This window comes from Cupressus sempervirens, chromosome 1 (assembly GCF_028749045.1).
Source record: "Cupressus sempervirens isolate cs-2001-9-10 chromosome 1, ASM2874904v1, whole genome shotgun sequence".
Taxonomy (NCBI): Eukaryota; Viridiplantae; Streptophyta; class Pinopsida; order Cupressales; family Cupressaceae; genus Cupressus; species Cupressus sempervirens.
Window position 1 is genome coordinate 221,423,105 of NC_143118.1, and position 20,519 is coordinate 221,443,623.

General features: G+C 35.0%; 1 protein-coding gene across 6 annotated transcripts in view; it reads right to left on the reverse strand.

The window, feature by feature from the left end:
• Window positions 1–241: 241 nt before the first annotated feature.
• LOC149576950 (NAD-dependent protein deacylase SRT2-like) overlaps window positions 242–20,519 on the reverse strand; it is a 221,316-nt gene continuing 201,038 nt past the window's right edge. For all 6 annotated transcript variants that reach the window (XM_089821252.1, XM_089821222.1, XM_089821243.1 and 3 more), the window contains 2 exons: window positions 783–882; window positions 242–651 (listed from right to left, as the gene is read on the reverse strand). In XM_089821252.1, coding sequence (XP_089677378.1) covers window positions 598–651; window positions 783–882 — 154 coding nt within the window. In that variant the 3' untranslated portion in view covers window positions 242–597. The remainder of the gene's footprint in view (window positions 652–782; window positions 883–20,519) is intronic.

Here is a 20,519-nt window from a genome sequence, read left to right on the forward strand (position 1 = left end):
AATTGATCATAATCTTAATAGATTATATGGGTGTATGGGTAGATGTAATATTTCCTTAATGAGTTCTTGATCTTATATTTTCATAGTTATTTGGAACGAACTCATTTTAATTGTTATTTATATAATATGCACATTGTGTGGAAAGATAATGTAATAACATAACTGTTGTCGATATCATCTTAATAACGAAAATAATAATTTATCAGTATAGAGAACCTTTACTTAAACTGTGATCACAACCTTATCAAACTTAGAGCTTTTTAATTACGAATTTTAAAAAGATTTGTGTGTGTGTTTTTGCCCCGGGGTTTGGGCATGACACCATTTCCATAAGTATGCTGCCGTAGGCAGGAACTAATAATAATTAAAATAAACATGTAACTATTCTCTTAAGAGTGATGATGGAATCCACCTTTCTATCTAAGGTGGACTCTGAATAGAGAGAAATTAAATTATAGTAATCTATAAATGTTCTTGGACTCTCAAGTAACCCGAACTTATGCTTCAGACAGTCAAGTTCCAAGTTGAATAGATTAGATGGATTACATTATAGGAGAATTCAAACTACCATTCCCCAATAAACCTTAAGTTTTTCTTTTAAATAGCTGAAGGTACACAAATTGAACCCATTGCCAATAACCTAGATAGTACCTGCAAACATTATCAACAATGTCCAATGAGTTTCTCCTAAATATGTTTAACAGAAACTTGATAGCAATTACTTCTACCACTGAAAAAGAAAAAGAAGAGTCTCCTTGAATGAATGGTCTAATACAACGTACTTCACCACAACGGGCCTCTATCTTTAAGGATGCTAAGTCGTCAGCACGTGTAGGACCAATATTTACAAGTCCAATGGGCGATCCCACCTCATATGCAGCCCTGCATATAGAAATGCTTTTATACTTTAAAGAGGAATTTTCAAGCAAAATGCTTTGATCAAACATTATAAAAGTAGACTGCATCCAAAGGTATAATTTTCTTGGAAAACATTATTTTAAGAAAAATAAACAATACAGAATTTATCTGTTATATATGTTTTGTCAAAATGGTTTTATAAAATATTATAGAATGAGAGATGCGTCCAGAGACATTGAAAACTGGGCTGAGGTTTGCTCAAAACATCCAATCTAAAGACTTAATTTCTCTTTGCCGAAGCCTAGTCAACTTATTTGGGAAGTCCTTAATATCAAAGTATGTGTTGAGTCCAACTTTTCAAACTATGATTATTTTAATGTTAGAAAACAGAACTTTCAGGGGAAAAAATTGACAGAATTCTATCTGTGAGCATACTGAACCAATTAAAATTATCCAACACTGCCATAAAATCAACCATCAAAATGATCAACACAACCCGTGACAAAATGTCCAAAACTATGACACCTCCTCCAATCTAATCCAATAAAGAATGCCATGATTTTTAATTTTTCTAGAAATCTCAAAAGAACAATTCCCCATTTGACTTGTTGGGTGCTTGCTATAGATCCTTCATAATAAGTAAACAGATAAGTCATTCAGAATGCTAAGGCAAGGGTCCCATAAGGGGAGCGAAGTGGGTGATCCCATAACTAAAATTCTAATTTGCTATTGAATTATTTAGAATCTTTCCCTCAAAAACAGGAGACCCTACTTTTTACTGAGTGGGTGGAAAAAGGATGAGGCTAAAAATTGCCCCGCCAGCACCATTTGTCTAAATATTTTAATTTTAGATTTTTGTTAAAAAATCATTTTAGAAAGAAATTAAATTTTTACTTATTTTTAATGGATGAGATATAAAAGACAAACAAAGTTATTATTTTCATAAGACACCAACTTCCTTGAAATTTGGAGCTTAACACATTTCATGAGACGATATCTTTAAAATATTCCTAAAAAATAGAAAGCAACTCCAGCTCTATTTTTTAGAAAGCCCCCTTCCATGGGACCCCAGCGTAAAAGATTGCAAATTGTAGGAACTTGACAATTGATGGGTCATGTGTTTTCCTCTTTGTAGCATGCTATGTGCAATCACAATAAGGTTGGGATCTTGTGGAAGGAGGCTTAGGTTTCCGGAAAAAAATGAGCTGGAGCTGCTTAGTATTTTTAGAAACATTTTAAAATGAGCAGCCTCATGAAGTCTCATGAATTATGTGTATAGTTTAACTTTAAAAAGTTCACTACCAAATTTATGGAAGTTGGTAGTCTCATAAAAACAATAACTTTTGTCTTCTATATATCATATAAAAAGCAAACAAAAACCCAACTCTTTCTAAAATAATTTTTTAACAGAAATCTATAAATTAAAATGTTTCAACAAATGACAGAAAAACATTTTGGAGTTGGTAGGGAAATTTTTAGCGCCACCCCTTTTTCACCAACTTTGTAAAAAAAATGTCTCCTATTTTTGAGAAGATTCCAAATAGTCTTGTTGGAAAATAAATTTTGGTTCATGTGACCACCACCCTCCTCAAAAATAGAGTTTTAAGACCCCTCATGGGACCTCTACCTAAGGGTGCTGCTTTACTAATAGTATGTTCATTGTCATCTCAAACTACAATCTCTGCTCATCAAAGATCAAACCAATGCCACAAGATCTATTTAATTAGAATTTTTATGTCAGAAATTTGATACATTGCTTTTCTCAATACCAATCCTTCTTCGCAGCTTCCTCCACACAGAAAACATTGTAGAACAATAATAACCTCTTGAAACTTAGACCAAAAACAAGAATTTAATGTAGAACAATGCCACGTAAAGAAAATTCAACAAGAACTTAACATGGAATAATGCTATGTAAAGAAAATTCAAAATAGAATATACAATGGAAGGAAAATCAAACAATTTTATAAAAAGCATTTTAGTATAGCATTTAATATCAATTTCCTTATAGCATCATTCAAAGGGAATCAAACCCTACCACTCACAACTATTGAAGAACGCCAACCCTAAATGGGGGCACACTTTAGGTGGCCAACTATTATAATTCCAGAGGGAAGGTACTCATCCATGTAAGGGAGCACCTCATTCATTGCAGCCAATCACCAAGGTTTAACAGTTCACTATCATTCAGCTCACAGTTTCTCATCTCCCTCCTTCCTCTTGAACGAATACCCATTTTTCATCAGGGATGTCCTCTCTTATTAGTCAACCCCTTTATTGGGAGCACAACGCTATTTGAGAGGCAAACAGCAATATTCTTTATTCAATTTAAAAACTATTTCACTTAGTTGAAAAGAATCATAACCTGTAGTGTGCATCAACATTTGTGATTCCCTGATCTTGTATGCTGTATAGACTCATATTTATGCTTAAGTTGAATCTTTGAAACATTAAGTTTAACCTTATCAAAAGTATTTACAAAATAAATATACAATACATAAGAGAAATTATTTTTCTTGATAATATAACAATAACACTAATAATTGCACAATATAATGTTAGCTAGTTTGATATATTGGTGGGCAGTAAGTGAATGAATGTTGATTTGATAGTGTGATGCTTGATTGACAAATTGTATGTTTTCTTGATTCCAAGGTGATGATGACTGATGTCGATTTGATGCTGACTGATTGTTTGTTTGATTTCTTCAGGTATTATTAATTTATAGATGCAATGCCACAGCTGTGTATATCAGAAATTTGTGCAAAGATAGAGAAGCCAGAATAATTGAAACCAAAATTATACATGCTTCTTACACTTTCTCAATTAAATCTCATACATATTTATAGGATCCATAATCCTATTTTTATAGGAAACTTCCTAAACAACCTCTCTAATTATATCGATTTATTTTTAATAACTCAACTTGTACCATTTATTATATAACCTATTTAACAAACCTACCAAATAATTATCATACGCATCCTCTGATACAATATCCAACACCTATATGAACACTAATTCCGAATGCCTCCCCCACTTGTACACTTGTATGAACATGGAGTGAAAGTACATCACAATACTTGATGACAACACACAGCAACTCAACAAAAGTATAAGGTATGAGTAGGGACATAGACATCTACTCATGACAAGCAATGGTAGAACTAGGCTAACTGTGTTTTTGTACTTGTATCCATGATAGAGAGTCATGCATTTGCTCATGGAACAAATAATAAGGACTAACACATCTACCCAAGGTATTACATCAAGTTTGGATCGAGACAAACACATGCATTAAACATCATAGTTACGAGCAAGGACACACATCTTCTCACACTCCAATCATAATCACCAACATATGTGATTGGGAACAAGCACTTCCAATCACTTACACCATCTCATGAATGGGGACAAACAAATACATGCACAAACAACCAATAATAGAATTTGGAGCCAAACACATCCAATCACGTACATCAGAAGCTTGAATACCAATCCCTCATAGTCGTGTATGCAGCCACCATTATAGATCATTCACTCTGATAAAAAATTATATGTTGTTGCTGCCACCTTGAAGCTGGTCTAGGCTTTATTTGTTTTGGCACAATTTTTTTGTTACTAAAACAATTTTGTGAGTCCATCACTATTGACTCACGAGACGTTGAATTCCCTCCAAGGTCCCGTGCCTCCATCCTCTAATAGATTTGATTTAGAAAACATATTCCTCCTCTCTATCTTTGAGTGGATTGTCTTCAATAGACATTCTTAGCTCTGAATACTTTGGCTTTTGGTATTTGGATTGGACATTCATTAATTGGATAAGGACATACCTCCTTATATTCTTTGCATCCAGCTTTGAAACCAATCACTTTGAAGTTTGGTCACAGGCATGAATCTTGTTTTCATTTGTTTTGTCTTGTTCTTGATACAGTTGCATACAGAATTCATTTGTGAAGAGTGATCCATCGATCTCTTGCATTAGCAATCGCTTAGGATTTATGTATTCGTATATACATTGGACTATTTACAAAATGCACTATTTATGAAATACACTGTGTGCATTCTTTCTGTTTTTCTATCACCATGAAGAGTCCGCTCCATTCTTTATAAATCATGTCAAATCATTTTCTTATTTTTTCTGTTGTGTTAAGTACATAGCATGATTTCATATGTGATGTTTTCTTTGTCCAAATAAATATGACACAGTTATCTTGTTGTGCACTGCATTCATTAGCAGATATGTTAATCATGAATCAGTCTTGTTTAATGAAATCTTTAAGCCCTATTTTTTAGCATGTATAGTTACTTCAATATATTGTAAAAAAATCATATCTCCTTTCGGCTGGAACCAAGAAAGTGAATGTGTCACCAGAATATGTGAATATATCAGTATATCAAAGGAGGAAACCCTTAAACCCAAGGAGAAATATGGTTTGACAATTGAACATTTTTTCGTGTCCTTGTATGCATATCACTCTGGCCATTCTGATCTGAACATTACCTTGTCTTACTCTAAATCCAGTCTAGATTGATCAATGTCTTATTGAGCCCTAGTCTACCTTCTGTCTTTAATTTGTCTAGCATGGGTAAAATTGTTAACATTGTGTATATTTAGGACAGCAATCTACCAAAACTGAAATCATATCAGCAAGGTTTATAAAGATAGATTAAGATCAACTTAGAAGCATATGTATATGAATTTGTGGTTAAGGATATTGCTAACATATTTGCTTAAGGACAACGAGTCCAAGAGGTCATGAAGACCTGATTAAGAAGACAATAATGACTCTCAACGATTCGGGTGGTGAGAATGACAGCACAAAGAAGAGTGTTTGTGACTTTGTACCTTTAAAACCTTGGCCAAGGTGGTGCTGTACTACAGGTAGTAACCATCAGTCGCTAGAAACAATAGGTCAATGTCAAAATAGGAAGTTTGTCCTAATAGGAAAAGATGTCTACAGGTTGATTTAGCTAAGACAATCGTGGGCTCTGCACCAAATCTCAGATGGCACAAGGAAATTGAAGCTTGTATTTGCATGTCTTTGGGAAAGGCTGGGCTGCTTCTGTGTGTAAGTTATGAGTGACCATTAGGTCAGATCATAAGATCAATGGTTTGGTGGTAAAAAACCCTAATGGTACTCTTTTTCACCTAGGGAGGTCAGAAGAAAAAGAAAAACAACAGAGATTGAAGCATTAAGTTACCAGGTTCAATGATTTACACTTTGGTAGTCATTTCAGTTATATTAACTTTATTTTTATTAAATGAAAAGAAAAATATTAATTTCCTTTCATTTGAAAGCACTTGAGTAATTATTTCCTTCAATGTTAAAACAACGGAATAAGTTAATCAGATTTTCATGTGAAGTCAGTTAAAAATTATCTTTTGTTAGTCAATGAACTTCTTATTTCAATTTCATGGGAAAAGGATGGCAGTTATTCTTGTTCTATCCGTTTAACTTTTAAGCTTATTTCCTTTACTTGTACATAAACTTTATCTCTTTCTTTTTTGGGTAGTTATAGTTGGTATGATATATTGCTGCCTTAAGAGATCATGTCAGTCGCTGTCTTAGCAAAATGTACTTTCTGTTTGTCAATTATTGATGATTACTCTTAATGAATCGTGGCTTCTTATTAATTTCTATGCACACCTTTAAATGTTTTTCAGTTGTATCTCCTCTCCAACTGCTCTTTTTCTGTTTTGAACGAATTGATATTCTTCACCCTTTCAAATCTGTATCATAACATTCTCTTATATCTGCTGGTGTTCATCTTCACAATCTGCTCTTAAAATCAGCATGCTATTGCAAAGAATGGATGTGCAAATGAGTCTCAACAAGCCTCTCGTTATACCTTCCAAGAGGTGACTCTTCTCCAAACAACATAACTTATCAAATCAGGTTGGCTAGCACAATATAATATTTAATTTTGGTGCCCAGATCTAGGGGTCCAGCCCCTAGTTATACTTTGATGTTTCTATAAAGAGTGATAGCCAGCCCTAAGTCAATATGGTCGGCCAGCATTTGAAATCAACATATAATATATTCCCTTGAAATTTTATTTACCAATTCGCTGCTCTCCTTATGATAGTTGCATTAATGTACATCATTATGTGAGCTGTTGCTCACTTTATTATTGCAATTAGGTTTTTAGACGAGGAACATGACACTATATAGAGCAGCCACAAGGATTTGTGTAGGCCTCTTCACTTTTTTTTCGATTCTATCGTTCATTGTACGATCTCAAACAAGCCTCTAGAGCTTGGTATGAGAAGATGGACACTTTTTTGTTATCCTCTACTTTATCACGTTGTCATTTTGATCCCACAACTTACACTCAGTGACAGGAAGGAAAAAAAATTATATTTGTGTTCTATCTGGAAGATTTGGTAACCATACACTTCTTCCACGATACAGAGCATTCATTGAGCATTGATGGAGTAATCTGGAATGACAGATCTTAACCTTCTGCATTATTTTTGTGGTCATTTAGTTATTCAGTCTTCTGATGGTATTTCCATTTGCTAGCAAAAGTATGCTCTTGACATGGTTTAGAGATTTGGCATGCTTGATTGCAAGCCTGCTCCCTCACTATTTCAATTGGATGTTGTGTTGTCTTCCAGTTGTTCTTCTGCTACAACTGATGTTATATTACACATGCAATAGGTTGGCAATCTTTTGCATAGGACACACACTTGTCCTAACCTTTCCTTTGTGGTTGGTCTTCTCTCTCGTTACCCTCAAGATGCACATGAGTCAATGGAAGGTTCCCTAGCATATCTTGAGGTCTATTCAAGGCACATCACCTACGGCATTCATTATTCATTCTAGGAGTCCCAAACTGTTGCCTTCACTGACTTAGATTAGGCTAGCAATGTAGATAATCAAAATTCTATTTTTGGATTTGCATTTTATCTTGGTTCTCGGCATATTCTCTGGTCTTGAAAGAAGCAATCTATTATTGCATTACCATCTTCTAAGGTTAAGTATCATGAAATTGCTCTTGCTAGCCAAGATGTTTTAAGAATTCATAGATTGTCTATTGAGCTTTGTTTTTCTGCTAATGGTCCTAATTATCTTGCAAAAAAGTGATATGTTATTACATTATCATCTATTGAGGCTAAGTATCGAGCAGATGTTCCTTCTAGTTAGGAGGTTTAATAACTTCATCAATTGTTTACATAGTTTCGTTTCATTCTTGATGGTCTCACTATTTTTTTGGTATAACAATCAGGGTGTTATTCACATTTATTTCAACCCATATTGAGATCCATATGCACTTCATTTGGCAGTTGACCCACAATGATCCTCTAACCCTAGATCACATACCTAAAGAGAAGCAGTTTGTAGACAGCTTCACAAAACCTTTGGCATCCTCATGTTACCTTCAGATGTGATTGATGCTCGGGATGAAGGAATTTGTTCTTAGGGGGTCTCCATGAGGCCTTCCTCCCTTTAACATTTCATGTTTTTTCAAACTGCATCTCTTTTATAGTTTGGTTTTGTTCCAGATGGTCTCACTATTTTTTTGGTATGACAATCCGAGTGTTATTCACATTTATTACAACCCATACTGAGATCCATATGGACTTCATTTGGCAGTTGACTCAAGATGATCCTCTAACCCTAGATTACACAACTAAAGAGAAGTAGTTTGTAGACAGCTTCACAAAACCTTTGGCATCCTCATGTTACCTTCAGTTGCGATTGACGCTTGGGATGAAAAAGTTGTTCTTAGGGGGTCTCCATAAGGGTTTCCTCCCTTCATTTTTTAATGTTTTTTCATCCACTGCATCTCTTCTTTGGAGAATTTTTTTTCTCGCCCACGGTTTTCCTCCTTTTTGTCAATTATAAGAGATTTTTCTTTTTGCACTGTTGGCTAAATATTTTGTAAGCCACTGTGACCACAGCTTACAAAATGAGATTTTTAGGCAACGGTGTAGTGAGATAAATCTCTCCTCTCAGTAATAGGGGAGGCTCCCTTCTTACCGTAGGTGGCTACAACAAAGACCTAACTAGAATCAACAACAAAGTGGTTCACTGAATCAATTCCTCTTTCTTCAGGAATGATTTTATATTACCAACTACTACTTGCAATTAAACAAAAGGAATTGACTACTACAGTAATACCAGTGACTTAAGGGTTGATGTAAGAACAAGCTTAAGATAGCAGTTATATTTGGACTTGGGTGATTGATAGCAAGAACTCAAAGTCTTCTACAAACAATCTTCTTGAAATAAAAGAGTGAATAACAAACAAAGCTCGAAGTCTGGAATTCTTAGCACTTGCAGCCACTATTTAACTAAATCAATCTCATTAATGAAAGCTCAAAGTCTTTCAAAAACAACACCAAAATTTTGAATTGCTTTCAAAGAGAGAAGTAATAAAGACGAATGAATCAATTTAACATAAGAAATAAAGATCAATGCCAAGTATCTCAACACAAAGTTTGGGAAAAACTTGTTTCGTTATTCACTTCAGAAATTTGCAACAAGATATACAAAGCCTCCTAGTCACATGCTCAGCCTTCTCCTCTATAGCAAAAAATGATTTTTACAATGAACTCTCTCCTTCATATAGGAAAAACGAAGAGGAAAAGGTAGAGGAGAAAGTGGAACAACCTTAACCACTCATCCTTATCCTATTAACTATTTTGACTTTATTCAAAATGCACGCCTAATGTGATTGCAATTAAACTACATGAGCTGCTTGCACAGGTACATGTTGTCCTATACTTATAACAAATTTATTAAAGTATACAAAAATGTAATTTGGAGTTTTCACATGGTATCAACCAATTTGTAATGTCCCCTCTTTAGTTCGACATGACATTGATCATGGATTTTGCCTATTCCAGACTCTCGTAGGCAAATGGTGTGGAGAGAGAGTCAATTCTGCGGATCAGATGGTCATATCTTGCTCTTGAAGAAGTGTTAAGAGGTTATATTTTATTATTATGTGTTATTGGGGCCTACATGTTATAATTTTAAGTTGAGTTGCACTTTTTATTTTATAAAATTACTTTATTATAAAAAGTGCATTATAATGAGATTTTATAAAGGATGTTTCTAGAAGTTCTAGAAACTTCTTAGAAAAGTGAATAAATAGAGGGCTGGGCCTCTCATTTTGGACATGCTTGGATTTGAGATTTCTTCTACTTCTTCCATTGTGGAGCAATTTGTAGTCTCTAGGGTCTGCAAATACTATTCGATCTTTGGGAACGAATCACTCCCCTAGATTGGCATAACTGAGGTAGTGAAATATCTACTGAAGGGTTGCATAATTGGAGTTGGTATTCAACCATCTCATTGGAACTTCATTGAGAAATTGTTTGAAGGGTTTATTTTGGTTGGAATAAGGGTTTCAGATTTACCCTAGCATTGGTGAAGCGTTTGGCAGGGGTTTGAAGACAAAATTTGTGCATTTTCAGAATTGTCAAATCAGGGTTTGGAACCACATAATTGCTCATATCTTCTCAACCCCTTGGAGTTATTTTTTATGGTTTGGTAGGGTTACTACCTAACCCTAGGCGCCCATATTCCTTGCATTTGGGGGTCCCAAAACCCCAGCATTATTTTTTATATAGGGGCCGTACATGCTGGCCTGGGTACGGCCTTGCCAGTAGAATCAGCAGCAGCAATTTGGGGGTTCGTTTGGGGGCAGTTTGTGGAGGATTTAGTGTCTTTGGCAGCGGTTTACATCAGACATCTCCTGCAGCAATACCAGGTGCACATATTGAGGTTTTTGATTGTCAAAGGTGTTGCATACAAATAGTTGAACAGTCAGCACTGTCATTGCATTGTTGGTTATCTCCAGTTATTAGTTGCTGTTGTAAACCAGTCATCTATCATATAACTTGAACTGGGTTATTGTCATGTCATAGCATTGCATTGTCAAGGGTTTGATGTATTAGAAGTGCATAGTTGTGACAGTCCCCTAAATCTGATATTGTAAAATCAGTCATTAATGTAGATGCACAGCTCAGTCCATTATAATCAGTTGTAATCAGATTTGCATGCATTGATAGGATTGAATATGAAGGTTTATATGTTGACATCAATCTATATTCATATGCATATGTATTAGACACCACAGTCCTTATATTCTGAAAGTATCAAATCTGAGAGTTTCCATATTCTGAATATTGTTATTGGTACTGTTGTTGTTCATTACATTACATTTCGATATTGGCATTGTACTTTGTGGTTTCGTTGCACAACAATTAGCCCTATTCGCAGCTCTATTCAGTTACATGCCAAGTGTTTGACAAATTGTCTCAGTTCAGTTTGAGGGTTTTAGTGGCCTTAATAGTAAGGGTCATTACACAATTCTCCAAATTTACGTAGGGATTCTTATACAATTGTAGCATCTGATTCACCAGTGTGTTGCAAAATCATGATGACCTTTCAGAGTGTGCTTGCTGCCCTAGATGTTTCCTTGCTTGAATCTTCCACTTGATTATGCAAATTCTTTAGTGAAAACTTCCAATTTGCAACCATGTCAAGCACATGGATCTTGAGATCATCTGACTGAAGTTGTAGGTTAATGACCTCTGCAAACTCCGTGAGAACTCCTTGTTGATTCCTTATTTTTTTTTCTTGATCAATAACTTCACATGGCTATTCTTTCAAAGCTCCTTTAATTTTATCTTTCTGAGTAGACATTATAAGTATTGCTGCCTTTACCTCTTCAATGAGCTTTTGAAGAACTTGTTTCTTGTTTTCCATAACATGCATGAAGTCATGATACATTTCAACAAATGTAATAATATTATACTCACACAAGAAGTCTAAATCAACTTCCATCATGCTGCTCCAAACACCAAAATCACCATCTATCAATTCAAATTGATGATTTAGTGATTTCAACATGTCATTGAGTTTGGCAAAGATTTCACCTTCTTTCTTCAATTCTCGGTACACTTCAAGAAACACTCGGATTCCCTCTTTTTCAATATTGCTGCCCCATTCGTCAATAGTATGTGCCTTCTACTTCTCCCTCTTTGTGCATTCAACTGAAATAAGTTCAGGCAACAAATGACCTCTTCATTTCTTCAATGATTCTCAACAAGCGTGCATTCTCTTCTTTCAGTTTCTCTTTATTTTCCCATATTTCATCATTCTTTCGAGAAAGAAACTTTACTGCCTCATGTGCATCTTGTTGATAACCCAACCTTTTTTGTTTACCAAGCTCAACCCTTGTGATTCTATAATCAGTAGGTTGCATGTCTTCAGTAGATTTCTCCACAAGTGGTTCAACGACTTCAGCAAATTTGATGTGATTTTCATCAATCGTCACTTGAGAAACTTCCTTTTCTTTTTTATTCTTGAAAACACTTGATTTACTTACTTGATTATCAGCCTCTTCAGGTGGGATTTCTTCCTCCTTTCTCTTCTATGTGATAGTGCTCAACCATGGAGGAAGATTGAAAGAAGATGCATTAGCTGAAACAGTAGTCACCATAGTTAATTAAGGATTATCATGTCAGTAGTAACTATAGCCAGTGTCTCCATCTGAATAGCCACAGGAGGAGGTGTGTTATGCGTGACCTCAGTCATAAATTGTTCAAACTGAGCTGAAGTTACAGCCAACAATGTTGTAGGCCGAATAGTGATAGAAGGAATAGATAAAGAATATGTATTAAATAGATTTTTCAAAATCATACTAATCTCCTTGTGTCTCTAATGCAGGAGCAGTTGATGATACTGGCAAAGCTGGCATAATAGTCACAAAATCCTCGAAGGATGATTACTTAACAGAGAATGCTCCCATAGAAATGCCTAAAGGCGAATGCTGAGATTCATTTGACACTGGAGCCGAGTCTGGAAGAGAGGTTACAGCAAGAACTTCCAAAGGATATGGAGCAAGAGGGGATGATTCTTTTGATTTTCTTGCTTCATCATCATTGAAGTCAACTTGAATTGATTGAGATCCAATCTCTTTCACTTCAAGTACTCTTGAATATTTTCCGCCTTTGATAGACAACTTAGGAAAACTTTAATAGGAGGCTCAAATGTAGACAAAGATGTACCATCTTTTCCTTTACCTTTTATCTCCGACCTCAAACAAATCGGACCAGCAGGATCAAAATCTTTACCAGGTTTTAACTTTATGCATTTAAGACCCCTTCTCTTCATCCATGTGTTGGTATTAGCGAGAATAGACTGAAATCTATCCCAAATGGATGTATTTTTTTTGCATGACCATGTAGGAGGAAGAATGGGTAACTTCTCCACATCATGCTAAAAATATTCAGGATCCAGAACTTGATCATCGTCTTTGAAACCAAGGGGAATTGGTGCCAAATGGAAATCTACAATTTGCTTCGCAGTTAACCAAACATAATCGATATGCCGTATTTCCACCTCAGTACACACATCAATCCAAAGATCTTCTAGACGATGTATGTGTAAGAATTACTTCCTCATCTTGTCATGCAATCTCCTCCAATCAAAACCACTTTTGGCTGCAAACTTTTCAAACGTGATCCTCTAGAGTTCAAACTCCATATTCTTGGCCTTAGGAACAGTGTCAATTGAATATCCAACAATCTTTAATGGGCTTCGAGACGAAATTCCCATTCTGGGTTGGTGTAGACTAGATTGATAAGCCTGAACTTCCATAAGTTGTCTTCAAAACTCCATCAATTGTAATAACCCCAACAGGTTATAACTCCTTCAAACACCAAAAATCTTTATACTTCAGTTGTTTGACATTTCGTCAAACACTTTGCAAGCAAGGGTCCTCTGACTGATATAACTTTTGAGATTGCTGCAGTGATTCTTGTTTGGATTTGCTTCAAAGAGAATGCTTACAAAAGACTCCAAATTGTCTAAACAATGACCTAACATAAATATGCAACTAATTATGGCAATAGTGAATGCATATATGAGTTCTAATCATGAAAATGATAACCTACAGCCAACTAATATTTTAACAAACAGTTGGTATGCAAGCTAACTGGCTGATAAAAAATGATATATTAATGCTCAAAGACAACTTTTAATGACCAGCAATTGTATCTCCTTAATTGAGAATGAGTGTCCAATACAATATTCATACTAAGTTAGCCAAGACTCTTGGCATTTACAAAGATATCAAAATATGATGATTGCTGGTAAAGTAATATGCACCTACAGCTGCCAATGAAAACTAATGCAACACTAAATATCTAACTTCAATACTCCCCTACAGCAGTACGCTAATCACATGCATGATTAAATACAACTAAAGCCATGGATTGCTGATACCATTGTGAGGAATGTAAAAATGAATGATGTATCTATTAATGAATGATAGGTCTGATAGGAAATGACAATTACAACAGCACTCTATAGTGAAAGGCAACTATGAAAATACACATCGAATCTGGCATATGAAGTCACCTTAAAGTATAGATGTATTGCAATACCACTGAACAGAAAATAAACTTCTCAAGTGCCCAAGTTGTGCCTCTCTAGCTGTCGCCCCTGATTATAGATGGCTGTAATAATTTTCTTTGCTTTTTCGAATTTGCTTTTTCGGATTGCTTTTTTCGGACTGCTTTTTTCGGCCTGCTTTTTCGGTTCTGCTTTTCCGGCCTGCTTTTTTCGGACTGCTTTTTTGGCCTGCTTTTTTCGAACTGCTTTTTCAGCCTGCTTTTTTCGGCCTGCTTTTTCGAACTGCTTTTTCGGCCTGCTTTTTCGAACTGCTTTTTGTACTCAAATATTTTTTCTCAATGTAGCACAAATAGAAGACTGAATTATCTTCCTCCCTGCTGCAATAATTCAAGTGATATTTCACACCCTCAAAATCGCGTACCAATTGAGAGTTTTCGTTCTCAATGGCCACAAATATTTTTTCTCAATGTAGCACAAATAGAAGACTGAAGTATCTTCCTCCCAGCTGCAATAATTCAAGTGATATTTCACGCCCTCAAAATTGCATACCAATTGAGAGTTTTCGTTCTCAATGGCCAGTTGTGACTATTGTAGAAACCCTAGGCTCCACAATGCACATCAACAAACATCAACATCAACAACAACAAATCTGGATGATTAGAATGAAGCCCGGGGTGCCTATTTATTCTTTTTCCTCCACTTTCTCTAGAAGCTTCTAGAACATTATTTTGTTTTATCTATTAAGTGACTTTATAAAATATTTTATAGTTCAGGTCACTTTATTAGATTAATTAAATATAAAGTTACCTTTTGATATTTATTTATTTGATAACTTTATAAATAATTAACTTAATACCACTTATTTATTTAATTAAAATAATTAATTAGTCATCCTCATAAAATATTCATTATTTTGGACAACCTAATTAATTAAATTAATTAAATCAAATTGCCTCCAAAATGGGGACATGACATCAATATAATTCTATCAGTACGATACCTTGGTAATGTGTATGGTTCTTCATTGAAACATCTAACTCGCAAGTATGTAAAGTTGGGAAATTGTAAGAACATGCAACCATATTCATTAACCTTGTTCCACACCTCATCAGATACCCATTTGTTAAGAAGTTCTTTATCAAACAAAAACATAAAATACTCAAAGAAGACATCCTGGACTCTCTTGAAGTGTATTTGACTTTGTTTCAAAGGAAACTATTCATAATATTCCCACACATGAACTAAAGATCTGTCATGCTTAGTTGATAACCCAGAAAAGGTACCTAGAGAAGCAGCAATTTATACCATGTGGGAGTTCATGTTGAACACACCAGTTGACACAACATTCACCAATTGTTCACATATAGAATCACTCACTAATTCAGACCAAAACACATTCTTTTTTTACCGTATTACAAGTGACATGTACTTGTACATCCAGAGTTCAAAGGTATTTGAATCCTTGAGCCCTTCCAAGCGTCTGAGAAGTGTTATGAGGTCATTGATTTCCTCTATAAAATCACATCTGTGAACTCCCTTGACCGGCCATTTGACAAGATTCGATCTCTTAGTAATCAAATAGTTATCATTCACAAACTTGATGGAAGATGAAGTATCCTCATTCCAGCGCTCCATAGTTTTCTTTCTTGTGATGTTTGTAACAACTGGTGTGAGGGACACGAAAAATATGATCAATAGTCTCAGGGTCAAGACTAATGATAATATTACCATCTTGATCTTTGATGGTTTGTGAAGCAACATCAAATGTCTTGCACAAGCAAGGATGAATTTTGGTTCATGAGCCGACAAAGGGAAAGTAGATAAATGATGAATATGATTTCATTTGATCCACACCATCTCCTCGGTAGCTGAAGCCTCAACCCTTGCAAGAAAGTCTTCAATGTTCATATGAGAAATATTAGCATCCCGTACTTCATCACAATATGAGGTTACTTGTAATGAAGGAATGGAGTTATGATACTGATCATACTAGTACCTCATCTTTTTATCTTTGCCCTTTGCTGGAGTAGATTCTCTTGACATTGCAAAATGGTATGTCTATGAAACTATTACATGAAAGTCCCATATATTAAAATGTGTTTTAATATGCAATGACTCCCAAAAGGTGAGATATGTATATTTGAGTGTTTTCAAAACATGTAGTGACCTCCAAGAGGTGCAATTTTGCACTAAAAGTCAATTTTGAGCAAAATTTATATGTAGTGGCACCCAAAAGGTGTGATTTGCCCTCAAATGCATGTATATGTCTTCAAGAAACCCAATTTTGAAGATTGAAAGGAAATTTTCATGCACTTACCCTCCAAGAACACGTTTTTGCTTGAGATCTCCAAATTTCTTCATTCCAAGTCAAGTAGGGTTGTTTTTGCATTTGAATGCATTCCCTTGCATTTGGCATCCAAATCCATGAAGAAATCCTTGTATTTCATGAAGATTTGAAGCCACGTTTTTTGGCAAAAATGTCCATCCTTTGGTGATTTTAGTCACGTTTTAGCTAAGGAAGGGGCGTTTTGGAGTTCCCCTACATGATCATGCTATTGGCAAACATGCTTTTGCCCTTCTTTTGCAAAAATGATTTACTTTGGAGCAAGTTGGAAACAAATTTTTGATGGAAAAAGTCCCATGAGCTTGCATCTATTAAAAATATTGGTTTTAAAAGGGATTGTAGGTCATGTTTTGGGCATTCTTATCTACAAACACTTCATTGAATGCTCATTTTGAATTCCTCATTGCAAGGTTGAAGAGGTCCAAGTTTGTTTAAGAATTTTTCGAAGTTGGAACTTCTTTCCCTTCATTCTTGGCATATTAATCTTCAAGTGGACATTTTCCATTTTGCTAATTCATTCATGCATATCTTGTTGTTTTGATGCGTGTTTTAGCTTGATGTTACACTCTTGATATAGATACCATGAAAAGTGCATTTTCCCTTTAAACATGATGAAAAGTTTCATTTTCATATTTTTGATTTTTTCCCAAATTCCAAATTCGAGTTTGCATGTCGAAGTAACTTGCTTGTTAACATGTTTGAGTCTAATATCAAAGGTACGTGTTTCTTTTGTGCTTGTTTTTGTTGTTTTTTTGTTTGCCTTTCCATTTTTGTTCATTGGGAAGAAGTTGTAAGTTCTTTCCCAAGAACTTGAGCATGTTCAACTTCACTCCATCTTCTACCATCACATGCAAGTGCATCATTCCATTCCGTAATTGCCATTACATGCTAAGGCACATTGCATCTATTCCTTTCATATGCAATTACACTTCAAGAGCAATTACATGTAATTCCACTTTCCATGTCATGGCATATTGCATCTCACCCTCCATCCACATTTACATGCAATCTCATCCTTCACTCCCATTTACACACATTTCCATCTTCCAAAGCTAAATGCATGTTCATTTTATATGTAATCCACTTTACGTGTAATGACATCCAAAGAACCTGTTTTTGACTAAAGGTCACATTTTTAAAGTCAAAACTTATCATTTGCACGCATTCATATGCATCCCAATTTGCATTCTTGGCCATTCCCACGAAAGACCATCATTGCCCACATACAATCCATCTTTTCAAGTCCAACTTTGGCCCTTTCCATCCAAATACATATGCTTTCTGGTTCATTTTCAGTCATCATATGTGTTCCTTACGTGTCTAATCCATACTTCAAACACTCACCCCTTATGGATTTGTCATTGTGTTAAAATTTATAGGATCATTTTCTGCAAATGTAATAACACTGCCATGTTATTGGTGTTTTTCAAATGCAGATTTGAATCTCATATAGACATGTCTCTATGGTTTAATCATCATTTAATTAATAATAGTATATTAACAAAATATTAATAATACATACAACAATATATATAAATTATATATATATAATATATATATATATATATATATATATATATATATATATATATATATATATATATATATATTCTATAATATATATTATTTAATATGAATAAGTATATATAGGAAATGATGATTTATCAATAACAATAATGTATCTCAGATCGAATCAATCTGACTGAAGCTACAACTATAACACTCTCTCTTAGCTAGGGAGAATTTGCAGAACACATTATGCTCTCAAATATATGAAGCGATATTATCTCAGTATGATATTCCTAGAATGGCATATTTAAGGATATCTACATAAATCCATCAACTTAGATGTTATCTTTCAATATAATCCAAAGTATGATTGAACAAGAAATATCAATCATATGATATTCATCATATGTATATTCTTTTGGTATGTGCACTGGCATCAAATCCTTGATGCCTACCAAAAGAATATGTTATATCCGAGAAGGATATGAGTTATCTAATTTCCGGCACTCCAGGACAACTTAACAAGAAACCACAATGTCATAGTCTCTATCATGACAAGTATCATGCTCTCCAACACTCCGAGACAACAACTTAATGAAGTTTGTTCGTTATCATAACTTCCAACACTCTGGGACAACTTAATGAAGTTTGTCATGATAATAGGTCTACCATTCGTAAGATTGTCAGCTTACAATGGTTACATTTTGTTTATATATGTCAATGAAAGAATGTCACATTTCATTAAATATCATATACGAAATAATAACCACCATGAATCAAGTTAGAGGGTGGAACAAGGCCTTTCACCTCAACTTCTCTCTCATAAAGAATGCATTACAAGGAATTTCTCCTAGAACTTCTCCCTCACAGAGAAGATATCATTCACAAAGGATTTGTACCTCAAAATTCTCCCTTTGAACAATGATCCTGGGAAGTCAGGTCCAGTAGTTACCCCCTTAGAGGCTCTCTTCACCCAAGGATGCCTGCAGTCTCCCTCTAAATCTGATATCGATCTTCCAACATTCTAGTGGTAAGTAATTATTTGCTCATGATGTACATAGTGGTAGGCCCATCAAAGTTACACATGTATTCTGAGTATCAATCTCTTGAGCTCCTATGCTGCCATTGAAGAAAAGCCAGACCCCATCTTAATATAGAATCTTAATCATCAAGGGTATTTGCTTCAAGAGCCTCACTTTATCCATCTTGATCACCAACATCTTTGGAACAACTGTCATAAGATTGAGTCTACACAATTTTGGTAGCATGTGTAACCGGCCTTCTTTTCCTGCAAGAACATCCTCGGACATAAAGGAAAAGATCAAGGCAAATAACTCTTCTAGTATGTATATAATTACAAATAAGAGAGAGACTATATTGAGTAGATAAATGTAAAAGATAAGAACACTTATCTGCCCATGAAGATCCATAGACATTAAATCAGAAATTGCCTTCTTAAATTATGGAGAATGGAACATCTTCCTTCTAAAGATCAAGGCAAATAACTCTTCTAGTATGTATATAAGTACAAATAGGAGAGAGACTATATTGAGTAGATAAATATAAAAGATAAGAATACTTATCTGCCCATGAAGATCCATAGACATTAAATCAGAATTTGCCTTCTTAAGTTATGGAGAACAAAACATCTTCCTTCTAAAGATGGTTCAAGTGAGAATGAAACATTGATTATTATATTTCCCCCCACAATATGAAATTCTCACTCATATGTCGTCAAACAATTTTGCATAATATTAAAGGTCCGCAAAAGAGTCTTGGCTCTCTAGAATACCCAATGAATGACTTGATGTTTGGTTTAACTAAAGAGATCATTACTCCATTGTAAGGTTCCTTTAGTGGCTGACATCACTTTACAAATGCTATGTCACTCGTGGAATGCCGATATAACTCGGGGGGAATACCTTATGTCCAATATTTTTCAACAGTGCCACATGGGATAGATGTTGCATGGTGAGATGGTTATTATCTATTTGCCGCTTTGATGGTCACATGGGATTATATCCCTTATAGATTGCATCCAACTAATGGGTCGATCACCCTTTGAAATAATTTTCTCCATCCGTTCGAGTGTGGCACCCACTGTAATTTCTATGTTTCATATGTGGTGTCCACGTAGACTTCAATGGGTGAGAGAGTTTAATTATTCCTTGCCACCTTCGATTGTATTTGAGATGTGCCCGATAAGGGGCCAACTTTTTAATTACTTCTCCTTTTACTTTGCTCATCCGGCGGGGCATTATTGCTTGTTCTTCTGATATGTTTTTAGGTTGATGTTATCTGCTGATATGTGTCAGATGTTCCTTGCCATAAATAGTGATTTAGGAGGCTTATATTCCCACCTCTTTGAATGTAAAGAAATAAATATATTTCCATCACCTTGATTAGTGTCGGTCAAGCCAACCGATTAA